This window comes from Eleutherodactylus coqui, chromosome 1 (assembly GCF_035609145.1).
Source record: "Eleutherodactylus coqui strain aEleCoq1 chromosome 1, aEleCoq1.hap1, whole genome shotgun sequence".
Lineage (NCBI taxonomy): Eukaryota > Metazoa > Chordata > Amphibia > Anura > Eleutherodactylidae > Eleutherodactylus > Eleutherodactylus coqui.
Genome location: NC_089837.1, coordinates 271,349,611 through 271,367,022, shown reverse-complemented (window position 1 = coordinate 271,367,022; position 17,412 = coordinate 271,349,611). Strand labels below are relative to the sequence as shown.

Sequence of the window (17,412 nt, the reverse complement as noted above, 5' to 3'; positions counted from 1 at the left end):
TATTTGGGTGGTAGAAGCAGCACACCAGAGATTCTTTTCTTTAAAATTTGTGTAGCACAAAAAGTGCTTCTTTTATTTTAAGTCTCAACATACATAATGCGACGTTTCAGCCCCCTGTGGGCCTTTCTTAAGCATATAGTTACAATGAACAATGCTACAACATAGAAACCCTCCACCAATCACTAACAGACATAATTTACCTGTAAATCAGCAGAACCTGAGGTCATCTGTTAGAGTGTGCTCATAGTACCAGGAAAAGCCTGTATTAGTTACAAATCAAAAGCTTTTTAAAAAAAAAATAGGTCTTGCCATTTGTGTGGTGCCAACTTGTTCCGCAGCACTTTCGGGTAATTATTTTTTATGTTGAGACTTAAATAATAGAAGCACTTTTTGTGCTACACAAATTTTAAAGAAAAGAATCTCTGGTGTGCTGCTTCTACCACCCATGTTTTGCTGATATTTATTTGGATCCAAGGAGTCACGGATTCATTGGAGCGTGCACCCCTACAGGCCCTCCCTGAAGTGAACAAGTGAGTGGGAGTGAATATTGCTGTGCTGCTGTTTTTTTCCTTTTGTTGATTGACCAGACAGATATTTGTCCAGCCTTTGTTTGAACACTTCCATTAAAGGAGAACTCACCACCTCCTGTGGCAACCTGTTCTACTCATTGATCAGCCTCACGGTCGGAAGGTTTTTTTTCAAGCATAAGGATTTGTGCAAACAAACACAAATATATAACGTTAATTGTTATTCTTACCCTGAATACAACTGAATTCAAGCCATGTGGATGCCGTCGGGCGCCAGAATAGTGACGTCAGTAGGCATTCAGCACACTGACGTATGAGGCAGAGCCGACGTCACCAACGTCAGTGATTGCGTTTCTGTCAAATGGAATGCAACGTGCATTCCACTTGGGGTTGCACATGCACAGCTCAAACTAGTGGATACATTGCATGAATCTAACCTACATGCAGGGACATGTGATCACTAATAAGCTTATCTTTAGCAATAAATTAACAGTGCAATGCATAACATGAAAATCTAATAAAACTATGTTTATCTAGTACTGCTTAATTCAAAACAAAGATAATCTAATGGGATTTATTCATAGTATCAACAATATAAATTACAAATAGCAGTATTGTGTACACTAAAAAAAACTCTTTGGAATAATCAGAGGTGTAATCAGAATACATGTAAACACTAATAAATTAATAGAAGCAAAAATCACAGTAAATATATCTAATAAAGTAAAATCTGCATAAAAAGTACATATTGAAAAAAAAATTTTTGATAGGAAACAACTTTCAAAAAAAGATATAAAACTTGAATCAATTATTAAAGTATAGTTCATAAATAACGGAAAAAGCAATATAAGTCCATGTGCAACCTAGCTAACATTATATAATGTTATTAAAGCAGTATTAAGATTACTGTAAAATGACTAATTTACTAGTGTTCAAATCGCCCCAAGTATATAATACTTCAATTACATCTACTATATTTCCAAAATACAGACCTAATGACAAAAAAGTAGTATACGTTAATTTTTTTATCAAGTGTTTTTCAAAATTTTTCCAGGACCTCGTTTAGCCCTTTCGGAGCTAAACAACTTAATCTAAAAATCCAATACATCTCCCTTTGTTTAAGTTTATTAAAATTTCCAGATTCAAGCTTTTTTTTTTTCCTGGGTAAACTTTAAGACAGGCGGATTTTTATCATGAACCATAGAAAAGTGTCTTGAGACACTATGTTTTGTGTATCTCTTTTTGATATTTGACCTGTGTTGGTTAATTCTCTCCCGTAGACATCTAGTCATGCGACCAATATAACGTAAATCGCACAGGCAGTCGATCAAGTAAAATAATATACTTTGATCCACAATCAAGCTGTTACTTAAATTTGATGCGTGGAAAAGCTGGGGAAATAAAGATTTCTTTTCGGCCCACTCAGTAATGGTGCCCTTCATAGGCCTTGGCAAGCAGTTGTGCAACTTTGGAACTCAGGCACTCATCAAGGAAAACAGCCCGCAGAGAAGCAGACTGATCCGTAAAGGAAAAATGTCCCTCCTCCGCAACATCAATGCACAAGCATGGTTTGGGCTCTATAACACTTACTTGCTTCTGCAGCAGAGGAGGGACGTTCCAATTGCACTTGGTCCTTCTATAGCTGTAATGTTCTTAATCCGGCAACAAGGTACTTTAGCATTTAATAAGGATACTTGTGTATTTCAGAGAAAATATAGTTTAAAAAGGTGTCAGGAGTGGGAGAATAGTCATCCAAGCAGCTCTCTGGTGGCTTTTCTAAATTGATAGGACTCTCCCTATTAGTGTATAAAGAGACCTGTCAGCTTAGTCGAGGTGGGTGGGGAGAAGCTTCCTTAACCTTGTCCCCAGCTCTGTTTCAAACTATGTTTCCTCCCAAGTGCTACAGCATTTAGGGCTTTATGCTGCCTGTGGTTCAGGCAATAGAAATCTTCTGACAGGTTCCCTTAAAAAACCTGCTAAAGTACTGTAATGCATGGAATAAATGAACAAACACAGATTCGCACAATGTAATTATTGTGTCAAAACTCACTTTCACTCACCGTCCATGCTCTGATTTGTAATGCATCCTCCAGACTCCTAAGCCTAGAGAAACAGCGCAGTTGATTTCTGGGTGTCTCATTAACATACTGAACACAAAGATATTTGTAGCTAAGAGGAACTGAAAGTGAGTTCAGAGATAGTAAGTACCCTTACAGGCGATTGTGATAACACTGCAAGAAAATCGCAGCAAAATTGTGTCTTATTTCCTCGTTTTTTGAGCGTCAGCTGCTTTTTCTCACAAAAACATCGGGTCTGCTTGCGATTTTTGAGCGCCATTTTACTGCGATTTTTTTTTGAGTGGAAGTCATTAGGACTTTCTAATGTTAAAAACGCATCACATCACACGAAAATCACATGTTCGTGCTTTGCAGTGCGATAAAAAGAAGGCTCCATAGGTAAACACAGGAGACGAAAAATCGCACATCGCAGAAAGATAGGGCATGCTGCGATTTTTTTTCTCGCAACATTGCATGAGTGAAAACATCACAAATGTGAAGGAAACCATTAAAAATCATTGGTTTTATAATTCTGTGCTTTTACTCACTCTTGCATTGAGTAAAAATTGCATGAGTTTATTGCATGTGTAAAACCACCCTAATGCTATATTTGCAATCTGCCTCACTTCAGCTATCTTAGCATTATAATAGTTTGAGGGAAAATGTTTAAATTACACTGTCAAGTGAATGTTCATATTTTCACACCATTGCATGAGCATAACTAGATGTTAGAAAGTATGTTCGTTCTTTTTTCTACAGAAGGATATGATATATTTGACGTTCATTTTTAAGAAATTATTGAAAAACAGCTTGTTAGTGTATGAGACCTGAACTATGGGGTGGGCAGCATTCTCTGTTAACTCAAAATTCCCTCGATGACAGTTTTATGCTAATAATAAGATATTAATAGATCCACTATGGAATTTCTATAAAATCTAATGTTATTTGTAATTGTAGCCTGCAGTAAATAAGTACTTTGTATTGTCAGTTGAGTAAACATAGGGCCTATAATAATTTTGATGAATGTAATGAATAAATTCATTTTAGATGTTAGATTACAAATATTGTGTTCATTTTATTAAAGGTGCAGTACCTTCTTCAGAAATTGCTTACAACTGCCAGATCAGAAATGGGAGAGATTGAGTTGGGAGAGATGTTATCATCATCAGACCAGGGTGTCTCTGTTTGGCAGTTCCTGAACCTAGTTACTTCACCAAAGATACTAAAGAGCATTAGCATGGGAACACTTAGCATGGCAATCCAAGATGTGTATAAGGAGATCATTCAAGATGTGCTTATACAGGTGAGAAACTTTATTGTGTGTGTGCTTATATATATATATATATATATATATATATATATATATATATATATATATATATATATAAATGCATGTATGTCTGTCTGTCTGTCCTTTATGCATTACTACGCCATTCATCCGATCGCCGTGAAACTTTGGGAAGTTGTTGAGTACACTCGTGAAGATTACTGCCATAGTACATCTATCCTATGATAAATGGCGCACGTGCGAGCATCGTCGACAGTAATGCCCCCCAGACATAGATTGTTCGATTTCCATCATTGCCACTAATTCTCTCACTTCCCGATGTCGTAGAAACATGAAATTTGGCACGAGCATTGATTATGTCATAAATAGGAAAAGTAAAGAGGTTCCAACTCGATTATTGAATTCTAAGCGCAAAAGCATTAGCGTCAAATTTTACGTACAGAATCTAATTCTCCAAGTTTCCGATGTCAGAGAAACTTAAAATTTGGCACAAGCATTGATTATGTCATAAATAGGAAAAGTTAATGGGTCCCAACTCGATTATTCAATTCTAAACGCAAAAGAACTAGCTTTCAAATTTTACGTACGAAATCTAATTCTCTCACTTCCCAATGTCATAGAAACTTGAAATTTAGCACGAGCATTGATTATGTCATAAATAGGAAAAGCTAATGGGTCCCAACTCGATTATTCAGTTCTAAGCGCAAGAGAATTAGCGTCCAAATTTTACGTACAGAATCTAATTTTCTCACTTCCTGATGTCATAAAAACTTGAAATTCGGCACAAGCATTGATTATGTCATAAAAAGGAGAAGCTAATGGGTCCCAACTCAATTATTCAATTCTAAGCGCAAAAGAATTAGCATCCAAATTTTACGTACGGAATCTAATTCTCTCACTTCCCGATGTCGTTAAAAAATTGAAATTTGGCACGAGCATTGATTATGTCATAAATAGGAAAAGTTAATGTGTCCCAACTCGATTATTCAATTCTAAGCGCAAAAGAATTAGCGTCCAAATTTTACGTACGCAATCTAATTCTCTCACTTCCTGATGTCATCTATATATATATATAAAAATGAATGTATGTCTGTCTGTCCTTTATGCATTACTACACCATTCATCCAATCGCCATGAAACTTTGGGAAGTTGTTGAGTACACTCCTGGGAAGATTACTGGCATTGTAGATCTATCCTACGATAGGTGGCGCGTATGCGAGCATTGTCGACAGTCATGCCCCCCCCCCAGACAAAGATCGTTCAATTTACATCTCAAGCACGAAAGCAAAAGGCATTACGAGCAAGCGTGTTCAACTACAAAATGATGCATCCGCCAAACATTTCGCAAGACAATTGCTGGATATTGAGAATGCTGAAGTAAAATGAAAGCTGTGTTTGGATTGGTTCCTATTTCTTATACTGCTGAGGTAACATAAAAGCTGTGCTGTGATTGGTTGCTATATATTATACTGCTGGGGCAACATGAAAGCTGTGCTGTGATTGGTTGCCACTTCTCATACTACTGAGGTTACATGAAAGCTGTCCTGTGATTGGTTGCTATATATTATACCGCTGAGGTAAAATGAATGCTGCACTGTGATTGGTTGCTATTTTTTATATTGCTGAGGCAGAATAAAAGTTGCACTGTGATTGTTTGTTATTTCTCTTACTGCTGAGGTAACATGAAAGCTGTGCTGTGATTTGTTGTTATATATTGTACTGCTGAGATAACATGACAGCTGTGCTGTGATTGGTTGTTATATATTATACTGCTGAGGTAACATGAAAGCTGCGCTGTGATTGGGTGTTATATATTGTAAAGCTGAGGTAACATGTAAGCTGTGCTGCGATTGGTTTTTATATATATTATACCACTGAGGTAACATGAAAGCTGCGCTGTGATTGGTTGTTATCTCTCTCTCTCTCTCTCTCTCTCTCTCTCTCTCTCTCTCTCTCTCTCTATATATATATATATATATATATATATATATATAAACAAATGTATGTATGTATGTCTGTCTTCGCAGCAATGCGCGACAGGTAAGCTATTCTATATATATACAAAAAGGAATGTGTGTCTGTCTGTCTGTCCTTTATGCATTACTACACCATTCATCCGATCGCCATGAACTTTGGGAAGTTGTTGAGTACACTCCTGGGAAGATTACTGGCATAGTACATCTATCCTACGATAGGTGGCGCGAGTGCGAGCATCATCGACAGATATGTCCCCCAGACGTAGATCGTTCAATTTCCATCTCAAGCACGAAAGAAAAAGCCATTACATGCAACGGGATGCGTGTTCAACTACAAAATGCATCTGCCAAACGTTTTGCAAAACAATTGCTGGATATTGGGAATGCTGAGGTAAAATGAAAGCTGCACTGTGATTGGTTGCTATTCCTTATACTGCTGAGGTAACATGAAAGCTGCGCTGTGATTGGTTGCTATTCCCTACACTGCTGAGGTAACATGAAAGCTGCGCTGTGATTGGTTGTTATATATTATACTGCTGAGGTAACATGAAAGCTGCGCTGTGATTGGTTGTTATATATTATACTGCTGAGGTAACATGAAAGCTGCACTGTGATTGGTTGTTATATATTATACTGCTGAGGTAACATAAAAGCTGTGCTGTGATTGGTTGCTATTCCTTATACTGCTGAGGTAACATGAAATCTGCGATGTGATTGGTTGCTATTTCTTATACTGCTGAGATATAATAAAAGCTGTGGTGTGATTTGTTTCTATTGTAAGGGGTCAAAACCAGACCTTTCAGCTGATGCTGTCTGCTTCCGAATTAATCTTACTTATAAGAGTATACTCTTGAGAATTCTATGGACTCCACACAGTAGGTGTCAACCCAAGAAATGCCTGTTTAATGTACAATGTATTCAATCTTTATACAGTTCTTACGGAGCAAGTGGCTTTATGCCAGATACAATTAAAATTAACAAGCACATACATTGATTTAAAACATATCGTCCTCTTATCAGTATGTCCTCCTCTGTGTATCGGGAAGGTACATTCCTGTGAACTTGTTAGCAAGTTTCTACTAAAAATTGTTTAGGGTTGAGGACAGGACGTAACCCAGTGCTTATATAATTAGTATTTCCAGGTGGGTCATTATAATTGGGATCTAACATCTTTCTCAAGTGAAAGTTGAAATTAATACAGATATATATATATGTATTAAAGCAGTTAGTGAAGAAATACAAAATGGAGTCTCTGTAGTCTATTTTTAAAGCGTCAGCCCTTACACGTATAAGCTTAAACCTTTAGCAGAAGAAGATGCAAATTATAAACACATAAGTATTCTGTGAAATACACTTATCATTCTCTATTTAAAGACATAAACCTGAATTAACCCCCCACATCCCCCCGTTTGGACATAGGGTCCACCATCATGCTAGGTACTACAACCGATTCCCAAGAGTCATGTGGTGGTCCCAAAGTCCATCTGGGTTGAAGTTTAGCAAAAGCCTTTTCACTACAACGTGTGGTACAAGACATGATTAACTTTAAAGCAATATATATATATATGACAAACAAAATCATCACTACTTAAAGCATACTTTGTAATATTCCCGTGAACCACCCTCCTAAACCAGAGAACCAATTGGCAGGGTTCAAAGAACTAAATGTGTTACTCCACCAGCTATCTCTGGTTTCTGAGTTTCCATTTGTCCATGCAAACAGTTCTTTTGACGGAACAGGAACAGCCAAGTCAAACAGTCTTTCACCTGTGAGGTGTTCAATCCATCTACCAGTATTTGGTGGTGTCTACCAAAGTGGTTCTGGGCATTGTCCTTTTGCACCCTCTCACAAGGGCGAAGCATGGAGTGAGGAGTCCAAAAGTCCATCAATAAACAAAATGTCCTTCATTTTCCTTCTCATGGGGGGGGGGGGGGCAAAGTAGGGCGTGAAAAGTCCCATTAGTCTCAAGACAAGCAACAGTTCCTTCAACTTTACTGAAGTAGGTGTGGTCAGCAGGACCTGACAGGGCCCCTTGAATCTGGGCCCTAGGGATTTCCGGATACGCCTCTTTATGACCACCCAATCTCCAGGTTGTAGGGAGTGAGATCCCTCTAGGTTGTCTGGGTCTGGAATGGGAGAAAAAGACTAAATTCTGGGTTACCATTAGTTGGTCACACAGGTGCTTTACATATCCGGCTACTATGTCATAGCCCTGCTGTAGGGCCTGTGGATGATACAGCCCCAATCTTGGCATAAAGCCAAACAACACTTCTTTTAACTTAAGAGTACCATTTAGTCTTTTAACTTTGCCTAAACTCTGCAGGTGTGAAGTGTGTACCTTTATTTGAGCCAATCACTTCCGGTGCCCCATATCTGCAGGTTACCTCATTCATCAGCTCCTGTGCGATTACCTGCTTATTTACTTTGGTAACAGGGTAGGTCTCCGACCTGAAAAGACATCAACAACAACAAGCACGTATTCATACTTCCCAACAAGTGGGAGCTGAGTATAGTCAATTTGCAATCCCTGAAATGGGTAGAGTGGTCTAGGCAAGTGTTATGTGGCAAATTTACTTCTGCCCTGTTGCTTACGGCAAAGATCATGCAAAATTGGACAAATGATGATGCAGCAGCTACAGGAAACCCAGGAGCCACCCGTCCTTGTTCAAGCGTCGACATCATTGCTGCATTGATAGGTGTGTCTTTCCGTGCATCAGCTGGGCCATCATGGGGTATAGGGACCGTGCTGGGCAAGTGCTGTTGACTGTTTGCCATACGTCGTCCCATTTCTGCTGCTCCCATATTAAGTCCATTTGTCTTTTTCTTCCTTGCTGGCTTGTAACTGTAAAGTCTTTAGTATATCAAAGTCCAAGGTTTATATCAAAGTCCAAGGTTTATATCAAAGTCCAAGGTTTATATCAAAGTCCAAAGTTTGTATCCAAGTCCAAAGTTTGTTAAATTCTTCTTTTCTTCTTTTCTTCCATGGCTTGAGGGCCGCTGCCTTTGCTGTGTGGTCTGTGATGGCGTTGCCTCTTGTTTCTCTGGTGTAGGAATTGGTGTGAGCTTTCCACTTTGTCAGGTAGAAGTAAGTAGGGCCTCTGTGAGACTCTGCACTGCTGCATCATTCTTAATTGGCTGTCCTGCTAAGGTAACAAGCTGTCTGGCCTTCTATGTTGGGCCGTAATCATGAGCTATGCCAAATGCATACCGGGAGTCAGTGTAAATGTTTGCCGTCTTACCTTCTACCACTCTACACGCCTCAGTGAGGGCCTGTAATTCCGCTTCCTGTCCTGGGACATGCGGAGGCATTCTGCTTTTTAGGACATCTTGTTGCGTGACCACTGCATATCCAGTGTGGAGTCGTCAATCACCCCTGGTACCATCTATAAAAAAACCCTCAAAATATGCATTATTAACAAGGGCTTTCAGTTAACATAAAGAAGAGACAGTGTCTGCAATTGCATCTTCCTGGACATGTGCCAGGGGGTACTGACGGGCCAAGGGGCTAAGAGCTTGTTCCTCTACGTGCTTAAAAGTGAGGACAGGGAGAGGTGTCGCTTGGTCTGCTGCCATCTCACAGAAGGTCGGGTGACTTTCAGACCCGGGGTGTATACGAGCCTCACGGGACGGGTGAAGTTTGATACAACCTCCCAAGGGTCCCATCACGTCAGTTCTCAATATGCTTTCAGGACCTTCCAGCACAAGGAAGCGCGTGAGACATCGTGACCCTTTAAACATTACCTCAAGCGGTTCAGTTTCTGCCAGCTGAGTTGGCACTCCTGAAACCACTTGCACCGATTACCGCGAGACAATCAGGCTGGTATTCTATTTCAAATAGATCATAAGCTTGTTGCAAGAAGGAAAATACCTAGATCACGTATAGCTTCCCTCCCCCCCCCCCTTTGAACTAAGATACTTAATTGGAAGAGTAACTGAGTTCAAAGTAGTAGCAACAGTGAGAAGAATGACAAGAGCACATTGTAGCTGGATTTGACGGGCCAGAAATAAGTGCTTGGGTTGCACTTGCATGTATATGCTCCGGATGTCATGGGGGGTGAGGACCACTAGGGGGGGTAGTTCAATACCAACTCCGAAGATTTGTTAACCATTGCCTGTACTGCTGCCACCGCACAAACACATGAGGGAGCTCCTCGAGCCACTGGATACAGCTTCATGGAGTAGCATCCAGGTGGCCGTGAATGTCCTCCGTGCCTTTGTGTCAATACTGTCACCTGGCCAGAAAATTCAGTACAGAAAAGAATAAAGGATAAAGTGTAAAAGGGTGCAGGGGGGAGAGAGAAAAAAAGAATGATTGAAAGGCAGTCATAGAGTAGTTGCATAAGAGCGGAAACAGAGTGGACCAATGGGCGGCAGTATGAAAACAAGGCCCAGAAAGGTGCAGAGTTTGGCAGCAGGTGTATGTACAGGTATGGCCGTTTGCGTGTTTTTTTGTTTTTTTTCTACAGAACATTCTCGCAGAGAGAGTATAATTGTGGCTTGTTGGCAGGCTTCCAAATTATCAGCACACAGTGCCTACATCACACACATTTTACATTCATTACAATCTGAACACGGGTCATTAATTCTCATCCGTTCATGCGGTCAAGTCTCATTCAAATGTTAGTAAAAGTTCACACAGGACGTAACGCGTATGATGCAACTGTCCTCATCTTGCAAACAAATGCATTCAATTCTGTTCAAGCAAGCAGGGCTACTGCCCAGTGTTCTCCGCTCTAATCTTTGGCCTTGAGAAGCACACATTCCTTCTCTGCAAATCTCACTAAACTCTGTTCCTCCTCACTGTACCCCCCCCCCCCCCCCTGGAATCAGTCAAACTTTAACTGTTTGTAACACTAGAGAAGTATACCGGATTCCACAACAACTACTGTATCGCTAATATTGCCCAAAAAAAAAGGAACACACATTTTGCAATCATGCACACGTCCAACCAATCACAGAACTGACATTTACATGAAAAAGCAAAAATATATCTTAAAATCCCTATATATATATATATATATATATATATATATATTCTGTTTTTAAAACCACATAATTCACATAATATATATTCAACGTCTGTCTTTCTTCTATGACTTTGCATTTTTATATCTCTATGGAACAGAACAATAACTAAGATTTTTGCAAAACAGCCAGAACATCCAGACTCCAAACAAGACCAATCATTAGCAACAACAAGAGGTATATTTCTCTGCACAGACTATCAAACCCGGACGGCAGAGGAATAGTTAAACACATAAAAAAAAAGACAAAGAAGACTAAACGTATAACAAAGATTAGATTACATTACATGAAGACAAACAATATTGGTTATTTGACACATAATTATCCACAGATTCTGCATGAACTTGCTTTATGTCCCAAAGGAACACAAACTATAAAAGAATTCCCTTTCTCTGATAACTGCCGTATCTACACGTGCCTCAATCCATCTATCTAACATACTTTACCCGACCTTTGCTTATCTCTAGAGATGAGCAAGCACCAAAATGCTCGGGTGCTCGTTACTCGAGACGAACTTTTCGCGATGCTCGAGGGTTCGTTTCGAATAACGAACCCCATTGAAGTCAATGGGCGACCCGAGCATTTTTGTATATCGCCGATGCTCGCTAAGGTTTCCGTTTGTGAAAATCTGGGCAATTCAAGAAAGTGATGGGAACGACACAGAAACGGATAGGGCAGGCATGGGGCTACATGTTGGGCTGCATCTCAAGTTCCCAGGTCCCACTATTAAGCCACAATAGCGGCAAGAGTGCCCCCCCCCTTAACAACTTTGACTTCTGAAAAGCCCTCATTAGCAATGCATACCTTAGCTAAGCACCACACTACCTCCAACAAAGCACAATCACTGCCTGCATGACACTCCGCTGCCACTTCTCCTGGGCTACATGCTGCCCAACCCCCCCCCCACGACCCAGTGTCCACAGCGCACACCAAACTGTCCCTGCCCAGCCTTCAGCTGCCCTCATGCCACGCCACCCTCATGTCTATTTATAAGTGCGTCTGCCAGAGGAACCGCAGGCACACACTGCAGAGGGTTGGCACGGCTAGGCAGTGACCCTCTTTAAAAGGGGCGGGGCGATAGTCCACAATGCTGTACATAAGCAATGAGAAATCCAATCCTGTGCCACCTCCATCTGGAGCTGCACACGTGGGCATAGCAATGGGGAACCTATGTGCCACACACTATTCATTCTGTCAAGGTGTCTGCATGCCCCAGTCAGACCGCGTTTTTTTATAAATAGTCACAGGCAGGTACAACTCCGCAATGGGAATTCCGTGTGCACCCACAGCATGGGTGGCTCCCTGGAACCCACCGGCTGTACATAAATGTATCCCATTGCAGTGCCCTGGACAGCAGAGCTAACGTCAGATTAAATGCAGGTGGACTTCGGCCCACACTGCATGCCCCAACCTGACCGGGCTTTTTAATTCATAGACACAGGCAGGTACAACTCCCTATTGTGAAGTCCCTGTGGACCGACAGCATGGGTGGGTGCCAGGAAGCCACCGGCGGTACATAAATATATCCCATTGCATTGCCCATCACAGCTGAGGTAATAATGTCATGTTTAATGCAGGTGGGCTTTGGCCCACACTGCATGCCCCAGTCAGACTGGGGTTCTTTAGAAGTGGACAGATGCAGTTACAACTCCCTGTGGACCCACAGCATGGGTGGGTGCCAGGAAGCCACCGGCGGTACATAAATATATCCCATTGCATTGCCCATCACAGCTAAGGTAATAATGTCATGTTTAATGCAGGTGGGCTTCGGCCCACACTGCATGCCCCAGTCAGACTGGGGTTCTTTAGAAGTGGACACATGCAGTTACAACTCCCTGTGGACCCACAGCATGGGTGGCTCCCTGGAACCCACCGGCGGTACATAAATATATCCCATTGCAGTGCCCAACACAGCTGATGTAACGTCAGCTGTAATGCAGGTGGGCTAAAAATTAATTGGATTACACTGTAGGCGAGGGCCCCCAAAAATTGGTGCACCAACAGTACTAATGTACCTGAGAAAAATTGCCCATGCCCAACCAAGAGGGCAGGTGAAACCCATTAATCGCTTTGGTTAATGTGGCTTAATTGGTAACTAGGCCTGGAGGCAGCCCAGTAAAAATAAAAATTGGTTGAGGTGAAAGTTTCAACGCTTTAATGAGCATTGAACGTATAAAAATTGTTTAGAAAAATTATATGACTGAGCCTTGTGGGCCTAAGAAAAATTGCCCGTTCGGCGTGATTATGTGAGGTTTCAGGAGAAGGAGCAGGCGGAGGAGGAGGAGGAATATTATACACAGATTGATGAAGCAAAAAGGTCCCCGTTTTGGATGGTGATAGAGAACGATGCTTCCATCCGCGGGTGCAGCCTACGTATTGTTTAGGTATCGCTGCTGTCCGTTGGTGGAGAAGAGAAGTCTGGGGAAATCCAGGCTTTGTTCATCTTGATGAGTGTAAGCCTGTCGGCACTGTCGGTTGACAGGTGGGTACGCTTATCCGTGATGATTCCCCCAGCCACACTAAACACACTCTCTGACAAGACGCTAGCCGCAGGACAAGCAAGCACCTCCAGGGCATACAGTGCGAGTTCAGGCCACGTGTCCAGCTTCGACACCCAGTAGTTGTAGGGGGCAGAGGCGTCACCGAGGACGGTCGTGCGATTGGCTACGTACTCCCTCACCATCCTTTTACAGTGCTCCCGCCAACTCAGCCTTGACTGGGGAGCGGTGACACAGTCTTGCTGGGGAGCCATAAAGCTGGCAAAGGCCTTGGATAATGTTCCCCTGTCTGCGCTGTACATGCTGCCTGATCTCTGCGCCTCCCCTGCTACCTGGGCCGCGGAAATGCGACTCGGCCACTAGCGCTGTCGGATGGGAAGTTTACCATCAGTTTGTCCACCAGCGCCCTGTGGTATAGCATCATTCTCGAACCCCTTTCCTCTTCGGGAATGAGAGTGGAAAGGCTCTCCTTATACCGTGGGTCGAGCAGTGTGTACACCCAGTAATCCATAGTGGCCAGAATGCGTGTAACGCAAGGGTCACGAGAAAGGCATCCTAACATGAAGTCAGCCATGTGTGCCAGGGTACCTGTACGCAACACATGGCTGTCCTCACTCGGAAGGTCACTTTCAGGATCCTCCTCCTCCACCTCCTCTGGCCATACACGCTGAAAGGATGACAGGCAAGCTTCATCTGTACCCTCAGCAGTGGGCCAAGCTGTCTCTTCCCCCTCCTCCTCATGCTCCTCCCCCTCCTCCTCCTCCTCCTCTGGCCATACACGCTGAAAGGATGACAGGCAAGCAGCATGTGTACCCTCAGCAGTGGGCCAAGCTGTCTCTTCCCCCTCCTCCTCATGCTCCTCCCCCTCCTCTCAACGTGCTGAGATATAGACATGAGGGTGCTCTGACTATCCAGCGACATACTGTCTTTCCCCGCCTCCGTTTCCTATCGCAAAGCGTCTGCCTTTATGCTTTGCAGGGAACTTCTCAAGAGGCATAGCAGAGGAATGGTGACGCTAATGATTGCAGCATCCCCGCTCAGCATCTGGGTAGACTCCTCAAAGTTTCCAAGGACCTGGCAGATGGCTGCCAACCAGGCACACTCGTCTGTAAATAATTGAGGAGGCTGACTCCCACTACGCCGCCCATGTTGGAGTTGGTATTCCGCAATAGCTCTACGCTGCTCATAGAGCCTGGCCAACATGTGGAGTGTAGAGTTCCACTGTGTGGGCACGTCGCACAGCAATTGGTGCACTGGCAGATGAAACCGATGTTGCAGGGTCCGCAGGGTGGCAGCGTCCGTCTTGGAGTTGCGGAAATGTGCGCAGAGCTGGCGCACCTTTCCGAGCAGGTATGACAAGTGTGGGTAGTTTTTCAGAAAGCGCTGAACCACCAAATTAAAGACGTGGGCCAGGCATGGCACGTGCGTGAGGCTGCCGAGCTGCAGAGCTGCCACCAGGTTACGGCCGTTGTCACACACGACCATGCCCGGTTGGAGGCTCAGCGGCGCAAGCCAGCGGTCGGTCTGCTCTGTCAGACCCTGCAGCAGTTCGTGGCCGTCTGACTCTTCTCTCCTAAGCTGAGTAGTTTCAGCACGGCCTGCTGACGCTTGCCCACCGCTGTGCTGCCATGCCGCGCGACACCGACTGCTGGCGACGTGCTGCTGCTGACACATCTTGATTGCGAGACAGAGGTTGCGTAGGAGGAGGAGGAGGGTGGTTTAGTGGAGGAAGCATACACCGCCGCAGATACCACCACCGAGCTGGGGCACGCAATTCTGGGGGTGGGTAGGACGTGAGCGGTCCCAGGCTCTGACTCTGTCCCAGGCTGCACTAAATTCACCCAATGTGCCGTCAGGGAGATATAGTGGCCCTGCCCGCCTGTGCTTGTCCACGTGTCTGTTGTTAAGTGGACCTTGGCAGTAACCGCGTTGGTGAGGGCGTGTACAATGTTGCGGGAGACGTGGTCGTGCAGGCCTGGGACGGCACATCGGGAAAAGTAGTGGCGACTGGGAACCGAGAAGCGCGGGGCCGCCGCCGCCATCATGCTTTTGAAAGCCTCCATTTCCACAAGCCTATACGGCAGCATCTCCAGGCTGATCAATTTGGCAATGTGCACGTTTAACGCTTGAGCGTGCGGGTGCGTGGCGGCGTATTTGCGCTCGCGCTCAAACAGTGGCGCTAGCGACGTCTGGACGCTGCGCTGAGAGACATTGCTGGATGGGGCAGAGGACAGCGGAGGTGAGGGTGTGGGTGCAGGCCAGGAGACGGTAGTGCCTGTGTCCTCAGAGGGGGGTTGGATCTCAGTGGCAGGTTGGGGCACAGGGGGAGAGGCAGTGGTGCAAACCGGAGGCGGTGAACGGCCTTCGTCCCACCTTGTGTGGTGCTTGACCATCATATGCCTGCGCATGATGGTGGAGGTGGCTCCCCAGCTGATCTTGGCGCGACAAAGGTTGCACACCACTGTTCGTCGGTCGTCAGGTGTCTCTGTGAAAAACTGCCACACCGTAGAGCACCTTGACCTCTTCAGGGTGGCATGGCGCGAGGGGGCGCTTTGGGAAACAGTTGGTGGATTATTCGGTCTGGCCCTGCCTCTACCCCTGGCCACCGTACTGGCTCGGCCTGTGCCCACACCCTGACTTGGGCCTCCGCGTCCTCGCCCGCATCCACGTCCTCTAGGCCTACCCCTACCCCTCAGCATGCTGTATTACCAGTAGTGCAGAAACAGAACGCTGTAATTAAATGTGCCGCTTATTGGCCTGTGGTTGGAGGCTGACTTCGCTTACGGAACGCCAGGAAATAATTTTGCGCAAGCCTGCTGTAACACTTAGCTGGCTGCGTATGATTTTGGAGAACTACTACACCCAGCACAGACCCAGAACACTGAGGACACTCACAGGCAGCCCAAATAGATTTTTTTCCCACAATTTTTTGCAAAGGCCCACTGCCTATATTCAATCAATATGTCTTCTGTCCCTGCCTAAGCGCTTCTGGCCCTGGAGTATGTCAAACAACTGCAGAGTGTTGCACTGTGAACTGCAATACAGCGGTGATTTCACAGCCCAGACAGAGCCAGGAAATAATTTTGCGCGAGCCTGCTGTAACACTTAGCTGGCTGCGTATGAATTGGGAGAACTACTACACCCAGCACAGACCCAGAACACTGAGGACACTCACAGGCAGCCCAAATAGATTTTTTTCCCAAAATTTTTTTGCAAAGGCCCACTGCCTATATTCAATCAATATGTCTTCTGTCCCTGCCTAGGCGCTTCTGGCCCTGGAGTATGTCAAAGAACTGCAGAGTGTTGCACTGTGGACTGCAATACAGCAGTGATTTCACAGCCCAGACAGAGCCAGGAAATAATTTTGCGCAAGCCTGCTGTAACACTTAGCTGGCTGCGTATGAATTGGGAGAACTACTACACCCAGCACAGACCCAGAACACTGAGGACACTCACAGGCAGCCCAAATAGATTTTTTTCCCCACATTTTTTTGCAAAAGCCCACTGCCTATATTCAATCAATATGTCTTCTGTCCCTGCCTAAGCGCTTCTAGCCCTGGAGTATTACTGCAGGGCGCAATGCTCTGCACGGCCGATATACCAAAAAAAAAAAAAAATTGCAACACTGCAAAAAGCAGCCTCCACAGTACTGCATACGGTTAGATGTGGCCCTAAGAAGGACCGTTGGGGTTCTTGAAGCCTAAAATACTCCTAACACTCTCCCTATAGCAGCTCCAACAAGATAGCACTTTCCCTCCTCTATGTCAGAACGCATCTGTGGCGAGCCGCGGGTGGGGCCGATTTTTATACTCGGGTGACACCTGATCTCGCCAGCCACTCACTGCAGGGGGGTGGTATAGGGCTTGAACGTCGCAGGGGGAAGTTGTAATGCCTTCCCTGTCTTTCAATTGGCCAGAAAAGCGCGCTAACGTCTCAGAGATGAAAGTGAAAGTAACCCGAACATCGCGTGGTACTCGTTATGACGGGGAGCGCAGGGCAGGCTAGACAGGTTCTAGTGGTGGGGGACTCAATTATTACGG

The 17,412-nt window shown here is 44.4% G+C and overlaps 1 protein-coding gene across 1 annotated transcript in view; it reads left to right on the top strand.

The window, feature by feature from the left end:
* The window catches only part of DEF6 (DEF6 guanine nucleotide exchange factor), a 495,476-nt gene that overhangs the window by 190,638 nt on the left and 287,426 nt on the right, over positions 1–17,412 (top strand). The window contains exon 4 of the mRNA XM_066608975.1: positions 3,669–3,887. Coding sequence (XP_066465072.1) covers positions 3,669–3,887 — 219 coding nt within the window. The remainder of the gene's footprint in view (positions 1–3,668; positions 3,888–17,412) is intronic.